This window comes from Coptis chinensis, chromosome 7 (genome assembly GCF_015680905.1).
Source record: "Coptis chinensis isolate HL-2020 chromosome 7, ASM1568090v1, whole genome shotgun sequence".
Taxonomy (NCBI): domain Eukaryota; kingdom Viridiplantae; phylum Streptophyta; class Magnoliopsida; order Ranunculales; family Ranunculaceae; genus Coptis; species Coptis chinensis.
This window is the reverse complement of record NC_141462.1, coordinates 1,408,429-1,423,856: the sequence shown is the minus strand read 5'-3', so window position 1 is coordinate 1,423,856 and position 15,428 is coordinate 1,408,429. Positions and strand designations below refer to the sequence as shown.

General features: G+C 36.3%; 2 protein-coding genes, 1 long non-coding RNA gene and 1 pseudogene across 5 annotated transcripts; 3 read left to right on the top strand and 1 right to left on the bottom strand.

Annotated features, from left to right (window-relative positions):
- Window positions 1-166: 166 nt before the first annotated feature.
- Window positions 167-3,939, top strand: NUFIP (GATA zinc finger protein). The gene is made up of 9 exons (XM_086573152.1): window positions 167-301; window positions 387-1,000; window positions 1,262-1,380; window positions 1,479-1,546; window positions 1,732-1,801; window positions 2,501-2,581; window positions 2,656-2,752; window positions 2,836-2,895; window positions 3,216-3,939. Exons 2-9 carry the CDS (start codon window positions 635-637, stop codon window positions 3,438-3,440), a joined length of 1,086 nt encoding a protein of 361 aa, XP_086429278.1. The 5' UTR covers window positions 167-301; window positions 387-634; the 3' UTR covers window positions 3,441-3,939.
- Window positions 3,940-5,809: 1,870 nt separating this feature from the next.
- Window positions 5,810-6,996, top strand: LOC147485069 (dirigent protein 22-like). The gene has a single exon (XM_086572757.1). The coding sequence runs from the start codon at window positions 5,903-5,905 to the stop codon at window positions 6,488-6,490; it is 588 nt and encodes a 195-aa protein (XP_086428883.1). The 5' UTR covers window positions 5,810-5,902; the 3' UTR covers window positions 6,491-6,996.
- A 3,821-nt stretch (window positions 6,997-10,817) lies between these two features.
- On the top strand, window positions 10,818-11,686 carry LOC147485068 (dirigent protein 22 pseudogene; annotated as a pseudogene). The gene has a single exon (XR_015201247.1). The product of XR_015201247.1 is annotated as a dirigent protein 22 pseudogene (transcript).
- Window positions 11,687-13,001: 1,315 nt separating this feature from the next.
- Window positions 13,002-14,460, bottom strand: LOC147485067 (uncharacterized). Of its 2 annotated transcripts, none has more exons than XR_015203047.1 (3): window positions 13,509-14,460; window positions 13,370-13,419; window positions 13,002-13,305 (listed from the first exon to the last, which is right to left on the bottom strand). It is a non-coding gene; the product is annotated as an uncharacterized LOC147485067 (long non-coding RNA). The 2 variants fall into 2 exon arrangements; XR_015203046.1 differs by having other exon boundaries at window positions 13,002-13,283.
- Window positions 14,461-15,428: the final 968 nt, after the last annotated feature.

The following is a 15,428-nucleotide window of genomic DNA, read 5'->3' as shown; positions in this document are numbered from 1 at the left end:
ATTTATGTTTTACAAGCTAGGCATAGAGCATGACATTGTTTTCTTCATGGCTATATAAAGCGTTGGAGATTAGCTAGTGAATTGAATGGTAGTTTCAAAAAGAATATCTTCGAAATATCTTAACATATTATCCACCGATATTTCGAACACTATCGGCATTTTATTATAGGCTTTGAACTAAAACCCTAAACCCCACTACTCTCTTCAGAGTCTTTGGACAGAAAGAAAGAAGATGCTTCCTTTTCAACCACCCCAGCTTCCCAACCAAATTCGAGCTGAAGGAAAAACTAATACTCAACAGGTTTGTTTTCTTTTTTCTTTTTTAAAAGATTGTTTTTTTATATATATACAAGTAATTAATGTGTGGGCTCTTTATTGCTTATCAGGTTGCTTTTATTGCAAATTCAAACAACTCTTATTATCCAATCCCATGTAATAATTTAAACACACAGTTCAATAATCAGTATCAATTACCATTGCAAAATATTCATATGGGAGGTTTACCCCAACCTCAGTTTTATCCACAGAATGTTATGCAGAATATGAATCAGTTCGCGTCGTGTCAACCCTTGGTGGTCAGTTTTTTGGAAATATACCTGGTGGTCAGTTTAATTTTAATCAGATTCCTCAAAATATGAATCAAATTACTGGTTTGCCTTTTGGGCAGTTTCCGCAGAACCACATTGGTTTTCCTCCTCAGGTTAATCCGTTTAATATTCCCCCTTGTTTTAATCATGCGATGGGAAGTGCCCAAGGTTCTCAAAATATTGGCCCTTGTATGAATCCACAACTAGGCATGGTGAATTCCCAGCAAGTTTCATATAATACCAAAGATCAAAATATGTTTGGCCCGTCTACTATGGGTCCAAATGCTGTGCAAGGGTCGCCTGTTACGAGTCAACAGTTGCAGAGGAATTCGCTTTCATCACTCACTAGTAGTCCAGCTCAAATGCAACAAAGTCAGAATAACTTGCAATCCAACAACTTTGGAAAATCACAGGTAACTTTCACGACCAATCTATTTGGTATTTGCACTTTGTAATAAATAGTGCATTTCTTTCTGAAGTAAATATAATGTCGGACCATCTAATGTTAGCATATAGTACTGCTGCCTATAGTTACCAGATATGTGCAGTTTTATTTTACTACATTTGGAAACGTTCTGAACCATAGTTTCATGATTAGATTGATTATTTTGTTATTAATTTTGTAAAATAGAGAAACCCTCTCTAATATATGCATGTCTCGACTAATACATCAGGGAAATCATGCTAATGATAATGGGAGTAATATCTCAAATTTCAATCAGAGGAATCCCCAAGGAAATGATTTTACAAGAATTCAGAATGAATCTCCGAAAACAGAATCTCAGAATACAAGGTGAGTTAGTCGGTATACATGATGGTTCCACCAGTTTTTGTGGTTCTAGAAAGTTTGGATTGTATATGTTACTTCTTAATGGAATCAAACTTGTTCAGGTTTCAGAAATCCAATTTTCATCCCAAGGCAATTGCAAAGGGAAAGTTCAAGCCCTTTAAGGGAAAAGGTTTGGACTTCGTGATCCTTTTCATTTTTAGAGCAATTTCTTCATTCTACTGTTTTTAATCCTTTTCTAATCAGTAATTTACAAGTCTTAATTTCTGGTGCCCTCATCCATACCCCTCCCTCTTTTTATCTTTTCTTGAATAAGCTAGTTTTGGTCCTGGTTTAACCCTTTACTGCTGGTAACAGGAAACAATGACAACGGAGCAAGAAAACCTCATCTGAGTAAGTGCACTGAAGAAAAAATCAGTGCGCAGAGGTAACTATTTTGCACTGTAACTTGAACTGAAAGAAAAGTAACAACTTAAACAAGCCATGAGAAATGGCTATTTTTTATTTTAATCTACAATTGTGATATAAGAACATATTAGCTTATAATAAATAAAGAGGAGCATGTGACAGTAATCAGAAGCCTACCTTAAGGTGTCACACGAGTAAACACTTCACCTAGTCGGGATAGTTATAGGTACAACGAAGCCCAGTTAAATGATTTACGTATTAGCATTCTTGTTAAGGTGTTACAAGCATCTATTTGAATGCAAAATAATCTTGCCTCGCACACTCTCTGAGTGCCAAATGTTTGACTCAAGAAAGAGTATGGGTTATACGAATCTCCGAACAGCCATTCAACTAAACTAAGATATTATTACTGGTTTAGTACCCCATGCTAATAATATTTAGAGGTTCCAATTATTTGCCAAATGAGAACTCGGCCAATTATTGAGGCTTCCATACCTGTAAATGCTACATCCTGTTTCTAATTACATAAAGAATCCCTTATATATTATAAAAATACTAGTCAGAATATACTAAACATAGTAAATAAGACATTGGCATGAGCTTGGTTCACTTGTTTATGCTGTTTTTGACTCTTTGTTTGTCATCTTCATTTCAGTTTATTGTTTTCGCTCGTGAATAGTCTGTTTTGACTTTTTTTTTTGGATCTATGTTATTTTAGTTCGAAATCTCATGCTTTGAGTTACTCAGAGCAAGAAATTCAGCAATGGCGCGAAGAACGGAGGAAAAAGCATCCTTCCAGGTACAATGAGAAGCTGTGGTTTGTTTTGGCGTGAAAAGTTATTTTGACTCTCTTTTTTATTGTTTTCATTTTAGTTCAAGACCCCTTGCTGTAAACTACTCGGAGCAAGAAGTTCAGCAGTGGCGTGAAGAACGAAGGAAAAACCATCCTTCCAGATCTATCATTGAGAAGGTGTAGTTTAATGTGCGTTTACTGTCCATAATTACCAGTATACGCTTGTATCTCGATGATGGAAACATTTGTATCCTTTACAGAAGTTTGGAGATAAAACAGAGCCCAAAGTTATTGACGGTGTGGCACAGAAACGTCGTCAGGTAAAACTGTAAAAGATACATTTCATGCTATATTATATTATGAAAACCTTGCACCACCAGAGGTGTCATCTGATGAGGATTGGGTTGGTCTTGTCTCTTTTTATTCCTCCAAATTAGACAAAGTGCTTCATGAATGTCTAACCCTGCGTGAACAATTTTTTCCCAACTAATTAATCTGTGATATGGATAATATCATATTACGGGTGCTTCTAATCCTACATTTGGAGGGCGGTTCTCCTATTCGTAGCATTGATATTCATGCCAAGAGACGTGCTTTATTTACCTGTACTTTTTGTATAACTGACTACTTTTTCTTGCAGCAACTTAAAGAAATTCTGGCAAAACAGGCGGAGTTGGGGGTGGAAGTTGCTGAAATTCCCAAGAACTATCTGTTGGACTCCGAGAACCAAGTACAGGAAAGAGAACAGAATAGAACTCCGACTAAGAAGGGTAGATTTCAAAACAAACATGGCAAAAGAAAACGTGGTGGAGTCAACAGATTTGGTAAGAAAGGAAAGTTAGGGGACAGTGGGACCTGTCTTTGAGAAGAAAAGTCCAACCCTTTTGCAGAAGCTTCTGAGTGCAGATATAAAAAGAGATAAGAGTCATCTTTTGCAAGCTTTCAGGTTTATGGTCTTGAATAATTTCTTTGTAGATTGGCCAAAGAAGCCTCTGGAGTTCCCCTCAGCAACACTTAAAGGCATGGGGTCTGGGGCGAGGTTGAAAGGAAACCTTCTCCACATCAGGGAGAGGGGTTTAGTTCTGTGACCGTTGATAAGGATTTGGTCGAAGAATGTGAAGAGCAAAATGGACAAGATACATCCGATGAAGACGTTCCAGACGGTACGGTTGCTGAAAATGAAGAACACAGTTTATGAGTGTGTTCGGGAAACAGATTGCATCAAGGGTCACTCTAACGGAGAAGAAGGGAAATTACAGATTAGGTTGGTGCTCTCCTGTAATAGTTAAACCATTCTGCTACAGAGCTGTTTGGCAAATGTAATTATCTCTTAATTTTATTGTGAAACCAACTATTCCATACCAGTCTCTAGTGAAGAAATTTGAAAGTACTAGCGCGCACGTTAAAGAAAAAGGCCGCCACCCTTTTTTAGCAAAGTTCATCAAGTTAAAACTAAAACCCACGAGTCTTATTGGTAAAGCCCATAAAAAGCCCATCTTCCATATTTTGGTAAAAGCCCAATATTATTTTTGTTGTAAAACACGAGCAGTTTCGTAATTTTCTGACAAGGCACATGCCCAGACTTCTAATGTTCACTCGCAAATTCTCATCCTAGTAGTTTTAGACGTTTTGGTTGCCAAATACTTGTACCAACTGCAAATTCTAATGCCAATTGATGCGAGGGTTTTTTTGTTGGAGAAGAGCCGAGGAAACGTAGGGTCTGTTTAAAACTAACGTAATTTTCTACTTTCCAGGGCTGAAAAGCAGTGGTGTGCTGACAAGTAATGGTAGACTAAATTATATTGGGGTCCTTTGGCTGCCGGGTCTAAGCAGATGCATATTTTGCTATAGGGTTGAGCCGGCCCAGGATCTCCGAATATGCTGCCATCATCAACTCATCATCAGTTGCTTTTATTTTAGAAATAATAATTGAAAAAGGAAAAAACAATGTAGAAGATGGCTTCCTTTAGTCCCTACTCCCTAGTCCCTACCACCAAGTTTTTTTGCTTTTTTAGTCGCAACTATGAACTCCTTATTTTTCAATTTCCACGCGTGACCCTACGGCCCTAGAAGTAGGGGTGTGCATGGGTACCCAATTACCCGAACTGGAACCGGAATCGGAACCATTTATAGTGGGTCTGGGTCCTAAAATGTTAGACCCATTTAAAGTGGGTCTTTAAGAACCGACCCGATAAAAAACCGAAACCGTTAGAACCGAATAGTAAAAAACCGATGGGTACCCGAACCGAAATCGGAACCGATTAGTTTGATTTTGATATATAGAATTTAGTATTATATTACACTAAATAAAAACAAACCCAAACATTATTATTATATATAGTCTATATTTGTTAGGTGTAAAATTATACTAAATATATATAACATTTAGTATAATAGTGAATGTGTGTTATTAAATGTATCTTTTATAATATTACATTAAATATGTATATTATAAATATTAATAATAATGTTTACGTGTCACGTCTATCGATATATTGATATACTATGAATTAACTTATGCACTGTCTATATTAACTAATGCATGAATGTGTACGTGCTTGATATATTACATGTATATATATTAGATAACGAATACGTGCAATGCTAACTAACAATTGTGGTATATGTGGTATTTATTCTATATATGACGCATTACGTATAGTATAATATATATATGTTCGATTTAAAATATACACATACATATAATGTATGAGAATGTATTCAAAATTTTTAGATAACTTTCAAATATTATTATTGAATTTATGACCATTACTTCTTATGAGAGGACAAAAATATCGATGATAAGTGTTATAGTCACCGTAAACCAACTTTTATATCGGTTATATAACTAAAAAAAAAAAAAAAAAAATTAGCAATAAAAATGTATAACCCGATAAGGAACCGAAACTGGAACCGGAACCGACTTAATTAATGGGTATGGGTCTGGGTTTTTAAAATATAAGAAAAAATCCGAAAGAACCGAATCCGATAGGAACCGCTAAAAATAGACCCAGAATCGAAACTGGTAAGAACCGACCCATGAACACCCCTACCTACAAGTAGGCCTGACTTTTCTAGATGCCTGATTCAAGGTTCATTCCAAGGGATAAAGACTAAAGACTACGGAAGTTTTAATTTTTAATTTTTTATGAAGATAGTTAATTATTAAAGACTACGGAAGTCACATTCACTGATTCACATCTATATTGCACATTATAAATGAAGGCACTTGGTTGGATCCAACCCAATGTTCCAGTGTGACACTGGCTATCAGCACCATTCACTCCAAGGCCAGACCAAAATCTCTATCTCCTCACATCCATCTCCATGGCCAAAACTCTTTTGAAATCAGCTTTTTCCTTCACAATTTTCTCCATCTTCGTCTCCCGGTGTCTCATCCTCGCCATCGACGGAAAACAAGACGTGTTCGGCCAACGTCTAAGCCCAACAAAACATGGGCTAAAGAAAGAGAAGCTAACTCATTTTAAAGTCTACTGGCATGATATTTTAGGAGGTCCTAAACCAACTGCTGTTAAGGTTGTAAATGCACCTAACAGCACCTTAAATGGTGGATTTGGATCTGTAACAATGACGGATAACGCGCTAACCATGGGTCCAGAACTGAATTCCAAGCTTGTTGGGCGTTCACAAGGCTTTTACGCTCTTGCTTCTCAAACTGAAGTGGGGTTACTGATGGCAATGAACTTTGCAATTATGGAAGGGAAGTATAATGGTAGTACAATAAGCATATTGGGAAGGAATACAGTCTTTTCCAAAGTGAGGGAGATGCCTATAATTGGAGGCAGTGGGATTTTCAGGTTTGCCAGGGGATATGTTCAGGCCAGGACTTATTCTTTTGATAACAACTCCGGTGATGCCTGTATTGAGTACAGTGTCTATGTCATGCACTACTAATTACTGCTTATGAATTATATGATGTTTTCTTTTTCTCTCTTTGCTTTTTCTATTCAATTTCCTACGTCTAGAGCTAGTGAGGCTATTATTGTTGTAGGGGTCCTAAACCAACTGCTGTTATGGCTGTAAGTCCACCTAAAAGCCCAGTAAATGCTGGATTTGGAACTGTATTAACGACGGAACCATGGGTCCAGCATTGAATTCCAAGCTTATAGGGGCGTTCTTTTTACGCTCTTGCATCTCAAACTGAAGTGGACTTACTGATGGTAATGAACTTTGAGTATAATGGTAGCACGCACAAAGAGCATATTGGGAAGGTATACAGTATTTTCTAAAGTTAGAGAGATGCCTATTATTGGAGGCAGTGGACTTTTCCGGTTTGCTAGGGGATACGTTCAGACCAGGACTCATTCTCTTGATATGAAGTCCGGTGATGCCTGTCCTGAGTATATTGTGTATGTCATGCACTACTAATTAGTAATTACTCATTATGATGTTTTCTCTTTTCTCTTTGCTTCTTTTGCTTTTTCTATTCAATTTCCTTTGTCTAGACTTGGGGACACTTTAGTGATGTCGGACATCTTACCGACCACCACTATACCGTTACAGTGATGTTTTGTTTTTTTTTTCGGTTCTTGGTTTTGCAAAAATGATAATAATAATAGTGGGAAATTTCTTGAAAAAACCATAGAACTTATAAATCCTAATCCTAGGAGGTGAAATAGGAAGGAGGTGGCTTCTATTCTTCTAATAGTGCGGGGAGGCATTACTAAAATAATTAAATAAAAAAAGGTTCTTACAAATATATAGGGATGTAATTACTAGTTGCAATTAGGAACCCACCCAACCCCAGTTGCAAGATCCAACGGCTTCCTTTGTCTTTTGCCTTATAGTTAGATGTTATGCAGCTTTCACTTTAGCGAAATGGTATAAAGAGATGACTGTCATATGAAGTTTCTACTTGTACCAATCGAATGAACATGGTTGCTTAAAGCCAACAGTGATTTGAGTGTCAATGGACATGGACGTGTAGATTAATAGGCATTATCAATGTATTTCACAAAACCTACTCTTTCAAGAGATTTATTGAAATACGGAAATACCTAAGGAAGCATATGAAACATTGTCTTTTAGAGAGAACTGATGTTTGTCAACATTTTCAACATTTTCACGGTAAAACTTGAGAGCTCATCACTCCGTGGGCATACCATAAAATTGCTCTTCTAGACTACCTAACTAAGAGAAAAGGACTTAATCAGGATTCGGTCTAGTGTTAAATCAAGGCTCCGATGTGTAAACTCGACCATTTATGGATTAGCAAGAAATTAATAAGGTTGAACCTGAAGAAAATTCTGTCGTTCATAAATAATACTTCCTTGAAGTCCACTTTAGTTCAATATCTCACCAAAAGCTAAAAAATCACCCAATTAAGAAAATGATTCACAAATAATTAACAGAAAGGTAAAAACAAATCTACTTTCTACTATCTATGTACTAAGGTACATAGAGATGGGGAGATTTTTCTTTTTCTTATGTGGCTCTCTAATATCAAATGATTTCAATTTGTCATATCACGTGACTCTCTAAGAGCATTTTTAGGAGTGATACTAAAAAAAACACCAAATTTTTAACCAAACCAAACTTATATAGGAATGTCCAAACGGATACCGACCGGCTCGAACCCGACTTTTCGGGTTTTGAACGGGTATCGGGTTATTCGAATCGAACCGGTTTTAGCAAGTCGGGTTCGGAGTCGAGTATTTTGTTGAGAAGTGTGACCAAACCATACTCTAACCCTATATTTCGGATACCCATCGGGCTCACGTTCAGGTTTCAAATAAGATAAAACCCAATATAAATGAAGAAAGAAGACAATAAGAAATCTCATTTGAAAATATATTTTACATTTTATTCCTTCTTCGGCTATCCACCAATCATTCAAATAAAATAAAACTTCTAATGAACTTGAAAGTAATTTTTACCTATACTTGGACATAATTCTTTCATATGTTTTAATAATAAATGGACTCGAAAGGAACTATAGATATATGATCACGTGCAATTACTGAAAAAATTGGAAATCTCAACATAAATTTTTCCATAATCCAATATATTAAATAACTCATCATTGTAAACATGAATGAGATCATAATCCAAATATTTATCTAACTCATTCTTTTATATAAATTTAGTAGTATGCAATTGAAATCGGATTTGTTTTGGTCCGGGTTCGGTTTTGGGGTTTTTAGCCCTTTTAATGGGTTTTGGGCTAAATTATCGGGTCGGGCTTGGGTTGGTTCGGGTTTAGAGAGTGTGACCAAACCCTACTCTATGTATTTCGATTTGGGTTCGGGTTTTTTCGGGTTCGAACAGGGTTTGGTGCAAGTTTTTTGTTCGGGTTTTGGGCAAGATGGACATCCCTGAACTTACACCAACCAACTTCAAGAGCAATATCAAAAAGTTAAGATCAAATGCCGCAGTTTTGGATAACCGCCATATAGTCCACGTTGCTTTTGCAAAACTGCGCCATAAACGCCCATCACAAAAGCCCAAGCCCATGCGGTTTTCCAGAAACCGCGCGGTGTGTCGCACACCCCGTGCTTTCATCTTTTAACCCCGTGTAAACACTGCGCGGTTTTCGCAAAACCGCGTCATTGAAACCCACACTCTAGCCAAAGCCCATGCAATGTTCGAAACACCGCGCGTTTCCAAAACCGCGCGGGAGATTTGATACAACACCAAAACAAACATCAAATTTTGGCTAATTTGGTATTTGCTTTGGTGTTTTTATCAAAAGGTGTTTCTCCTAAAAATGAAAAATCACCAAATTATTGAAAATTTGGTGTTTGATGTTAGGATAGTGTCTCTCGTAAAGATACTCTAACTCAAAACTCAATATATGTAGTAAACTATTCTATGTATCTCTTTCTAAATTTCCAATTGATTTCTATTAAGCCAAATCGAATAAGAAAACCAACAACAAACATAGATTTCCTTTTAAGTTTCCCATTGCCCACAAGCTATGGTGGATGGTACATGACACAATGCCAGAACTTGCAGAAGTTTTGCCTGTGAGCGTGAGGTATTAGTCCTGAAAAACAAAAAAATCAGAATTGGTTATTAGACAAATTAAACAAGGCTGCATCAAGCAGAAACCAAACAAGGCAAGATGACTGATAAATCTCTTGGGAAATGAGACCCAGAGTTATGCCCCAAAAATTTAGTTGATGAACATAAGCCGGATTTAACATATATTAGACCGTGATTGATTACATAGATCTACACCCAATTTGTCCAAAACAACAGACAGCTACAACAAATCAACAGAAGAACGTTGAACTGTGCAGGTACTTAAAGAATTGGCCTGGGCAATTCCGGGCACTGACTCACCAGCAAACAGTCAACTCAGTTGACCAAGTTAATTGGGATTTGCCGAAAAAAAAACTGGATTAAGATATATGAATGATGCTCTGCTGTTCATCCTCACTACGAACTAGAATTCGATCCTGTTTTCGTGATTATGACCAGCTTCAATTCTTTGCAATCATTCTCATTTACATTCAAGTAAGCATAAAAAACATTTCTTTTTCTTTATTCATTTTTCCACACTAACTAACTTTGATTGAATTGTTGTAGATCGGTTGTGCATTGATTGGATCCCTGGGAACATTGTATAATGGTGTTTTGTTGAGAAGGCACAGGCCCAGAATTCTAATGTTCACTCGCAAATTCTCATTCAAGTGCCAAATACTTGTACCAACTGCAAATTCTAATGCCCAATAGATGCGAGGATTTTTTTGTTGGAGAAGAGGCGAGGGAAACGTAGGGTCTGTTTAAAACTAATGTAAGAGGGGCTGAAAAGCAGTAGTGTGCTGACAAATAATGGTAAACCAAATTATATTGGGGTCCCTGGCTGTCGGGGCATAAGCAGACGCATATTTTGCTATAGGGTTGAGCCGGCCCAGAATCTCCGTCCACTGGATAATAACTTCTTCAAAGTATGCTGCCATCATCAACTCATCAGCAGTTGCCTTTATTTTAGAAAGAATAATTGAAAAAGAAAAAAACAATGTAGAAGATGGCTTCCTTTAGTCCCTACCAGAGTAAGTGTTTTTTGCTTTTTTAGTCGCAACTATCAACTCCTTATTTTTCACAGGTTCCACGCATGGCCCCTACGGCCCTACAAGTACGCCTGACTTTTCTAGATGCCTGATTCAAGGTTCATTCCAAGGGGTAAAGACTATGCAAATGTTTTTTTTTATGAAGACTACGTAAGTCACATTCACTGATTCACATCTATATTGCACATTATAAATGAAAGACACATGGTTGGATCCAACCCAATGTGACACTGACTATCAGCACCATTCACTCCAAGGCCACAGACCAAAATCTCTATCTCCTCACATCCATCTCCATGGCCAAAACTCTTTTGAAATCAGCTTTTTCCTTCACAATTTTCTCCATCTTCATTTCCCAGTGTCTCATCCTCGCCATCGACGGAAAACAAGACGTGTTCGGCCAACGTCTAAGCCCAACAAAACATGGGCTAAAGAAAGAGAAGCTAACTCATTTTAAAGTCTACTGGCATGATGTTTTAGGAGGTCCTAAACCAACTGCTGTTATCGTTGTAAATCCACCTAACAACAACTTAAATGGTGGATTTGGATCTGTAACAATGATGGATAACGCGCTAACCATGGGTCCAGAATTGAATTCCAAGCTTGTTGGGCGTTCGCAAGGATTTTACGCTTTTGCTTCTCAAACTGAAGTGGGCTTCCTGATGGCAATGAACTTTGCAATTATGGAAGGGAAGTATAATGGTAGTACAATAAGCATATTGGGAAGGAATACAGTCTTTTCCAAAGTGAGGGAGATGCCTATTGTTGGAGGCAGTGGGCTTTTCCGATTTGCTAGGGGATATGTTCAGGCCAGGACTCATTCTTTGGATATCAACTCCGGTGATGCCTGTGTTGAGTATAGTGTCTATGTCATGCACTACTAATTACTGACTCTGGTGTTTTCTTTTTTCTCTTGGCTTCTTTTGGTTTTCCTATTCAATTTCCTTAAGTGTACTTTTCCGGTTTGCTAGGGAATACGTTCAGGCCAGGACTCATTCTCTTGATATCAAGTCCGGTGAATATAGTGTCTATGTCATGCACTACTAATAATTACTCATTATGGTGTTTTCTCTTTTCTCTTTTCTCTTTTGTCTTGGCTTCTTTTGCTTTTTCTATTCAATTTCCTTCGTCTAGAGTTAGTGACACTTACGTGATGTAGGACTTCTTACCTACCACCATTATACCGTTACAGAGATGTTTCCGGACTTTTCTTTCCTTTTCTGACTAGTATGGCGACCTGTCACCTGTGTAAGTTCTTGTAAGGTTTTGCAAAAAATGGCACTAAATAAGTAAATAGTGCGAATTTTAAAAAAAACCATGGGACTTAAAAATCCTAATCCTAGGAGGTGAAATAGGAAGGAGGTAGTTTCGAATAGTACGGGAGGTATTACTAAATAATTAAATAAAAAGAGGTTATTACAAATGTATAAGCGTCCCCCTCCCCCTTTTGCAAGATCCAACGGCTTCCTTTGTATTTTGCATTATAGCTAGATGTTTATGCAACTTTCACTTTAGCAAAATGGTATAAAGAATGGTATAAAGAGATGAGTGTCATATGAACTTTCTACCTGTACCAATCAAATGGACATGGTTGCTCAAAGCAAGCAGTGATTTGAAGCGGCCAAGCCACATCCAGGTTGATAAATCTCTTGTTTGTGTCAAGGGACATGGACGTGTAGATTAATAGGCATCATCAATGTATTTCACAAAACCTCTTCTTTCTAACGGTACCATGGAGCTATTCTTTCATGAGATTGATTGAAGGAGCATATGAAACATTGTCTTTTAGAGAGAAACTAGATTTTGGGCCAGGCATACTCCGCGGGCTTTATTAGATATCTTGCGTGCTGAAAAAGGCTTTACAAATTCTCTCTATGAGCAGCCACTCACGCAGTTATCCACAGAGGGATCGAATTGAGATACTCTCTTAAACTCTAGCTTGAGGGACTTTTAAACAAAAACTATTTGGATCTTCATAACTTCGCCTAAAATCAATTAAGTTACAAATCACCTATTTTTTTAGCATTTTTTTAGTTGGTAAAATATATATGAAGTTGAATATACTCAAACTCTCCAAAGAAATCCCACGTGGCATTATAAGCTATTAGAAAATGTTATATCTCATATTAAAATGCCACCTACGAAAAGAAAAAATCACTATTAGAGGTCTCTATTCACAACAGCTGGAGCTTCTCAACATTCTCAATTTCTCACGGTAAAATTGAGAGATCATCGCCTCATGGGCATCCCATAAGATTGCTCTTCTGGAATACCCCTAAGAGAAAAGGACTTAATCAGGACTCGATCTAGTGTCAAATCAAGACTCCGATGTGTAAACTTGACCATTTATGGTTTAGCAAGAAAATACTAAGGTTGCATAATGTAAATTAATTCAACTTAAAGAAAATGGTTTGTCGTTCATAAAGAATACTTCCTTGAAGTCCACTTTAGTTCAATATCATAAAGGTAAAAACAAATCTACTTTCTACTATCTATATGCTAAAGTACATAGAGATCTCTAGGGGAGATTTTTCTCTCACCTAGATGGCTCAAGGATTTCATTTTGTCATGAAACCAACAACAAACGTAGATTTCTTTTTAAGTTTCCCATTGCCCACAAGTGATGGTGGATGGTACATGACACAATGCCAGAGAACTTGCATAAGTTTTACCTGTGAGCGTGAGGTATTAGTCCTGAAAAACAAAAAAATCGGAATCGGTTAAATTGAGAAATATCACAATTTAAAGATGAAAATACCTGGCGGCTGATTTGAAGAAGAATCAATATGATTTGCTAACAATCTTTTCCTGTGATTAAGACGAGACAGAAATTAACATATTTCAAATTCATGAATAACATTGCAAAGTATATATTATTGTATCAACAGAAGGATTACCTTTTTAGCAATTTTGGCTTTGGGCTTTCCTGCTCCCACAACAGTCCGTAAGTTCATTAGAAACAACACACCACGTCTAATGTTAAACACATGAATATAAACTTGTAAGAATTCAAGTTGGTACCGAATTCGGTGGTGTCATCTTATAAATACAATACGTGGATACAAATACAACTACGTACTAAACCGATTTTTAAGAGAGATAGATCAAACGGATTTTTTTTATCCCTCGTGTATTCTGTAGTCAATAACCACGTAAGTCTAACATGTTGATCTCCAACAAAATATTAAGTCGGGCACTTACTTCTTGTTATAATTTTTTTTCTACTAATGAAGAAAATACAACTACTAATTTTGTTATAATATATAATATATTCCCAAACATAGAGATCGACTACATATACTAAAGATCAAGAACATGATTTCACCTTATTTCAACCATTCATGAAAAAAAAAAAAAAAAAAAAAACCTTCATAGACTACCATCGTTTTTTATTTCATGAAATAAAAAACAATAAACATTAAAATAGAAGAATCAAATTAAAGATTACCATCAAAAAACAAAACAACACGAACAAAAAAACCAATAACACGGCAGAAATGACAATTCCTCTTCGTGGTCGATTAAACCAACTGCTGCGTGGTGTTCGTTGTAGAACAGTGTGTCGCCTCAGGCGACGAGCCTTTTGATCTGCTTGCCTCTTTCTTTTACGGGAACCTATCTTTACGACTCGAACAGCTATAACATATCCAGTACTGTTTCTTTTTCGTGCCATGACAATAACATCGTCTCAACTCTCAATAGACGAGCAACTTTTTGTTTTATCTTACGGAGACTAACTCTATAATTTCGTCCCCGTACGAGATATCCGGTATTGTGTTTTCGTGACATGGCCTTAGGAAGATGAATGTGGAAAGCAAGAGTTGGATAAGCACCAACAAAGAAACCATTATTATTACCATTAGAATCGACTTGACTAAGGTTCACTCCCCACCCTACCCACCCACCCTCCCACTCCCAAAAAAAAATTATGCAATTTTATTTTATTTTATTTTTGTTAGAAGGTATAAACAATAAAGATAAACAAAATTATATATTTATTTCAATTCACAAAACTAGAATGTGTTGACTACTAAAAATTTAATATGGACTGATGAAGTTAACCACTTAAGCACTTAAGCCATTAATTGATACTATTATGTCTATATATATCTACATAATCTAGTCCACAAGTCTACAACAATTCAATAAATTGTTAACTTCCTATAATATTATAAGTCTATATAACTCTATTATCGTGTGGAGAAAACTATAAAAGATTAACATTGAATATAAAAAAATTACATTTTTTGTTTTTGTTTTTGTTTTTGTTTTTTTAAGTGAAAATTTTATTGATAATGATAATGAGTTTTACAAATAATTAGGACAAGCGTGCAATAAGCTGCGCCGCAAGTCCTTTCTGAATTTGTTTTTTGTTTTTTTGTTTTTTTTGGGTTGAGGTCTGTCGCTTGAGAGTGAAAGAAAGTACGGGTTTGTTATGGGTGATTAGAATCATAGAAACTGACTAGTTGGGCTTTGGGCATTTGGCAATTTGTTTTAGTCTTATTAACTCATCAAACATTCGAAAGACATATTTGTCTCTCTTTAATGGTTTTAGACTAAAAATAAATTATAAATGATAATTTTGTAAGGGCAAAAAGAAAAGTAAAAAAAATACGTTGGTTTATTGGAATGTTTTTTATTAGTCTTTTTTTCATACTATTTTTTTTTTGTTGACTATTTTTTTTTTGTTAACTATATTCTTACTATAGTTTGAAAATTTTTATAAACAATTAGTTATGTGGTAGTGGAACTTTTCTAATCTTAGGAGTGGGACCGCCCCCTATATCCATTTTGTCCGTGAGCTACACTAAGCCACG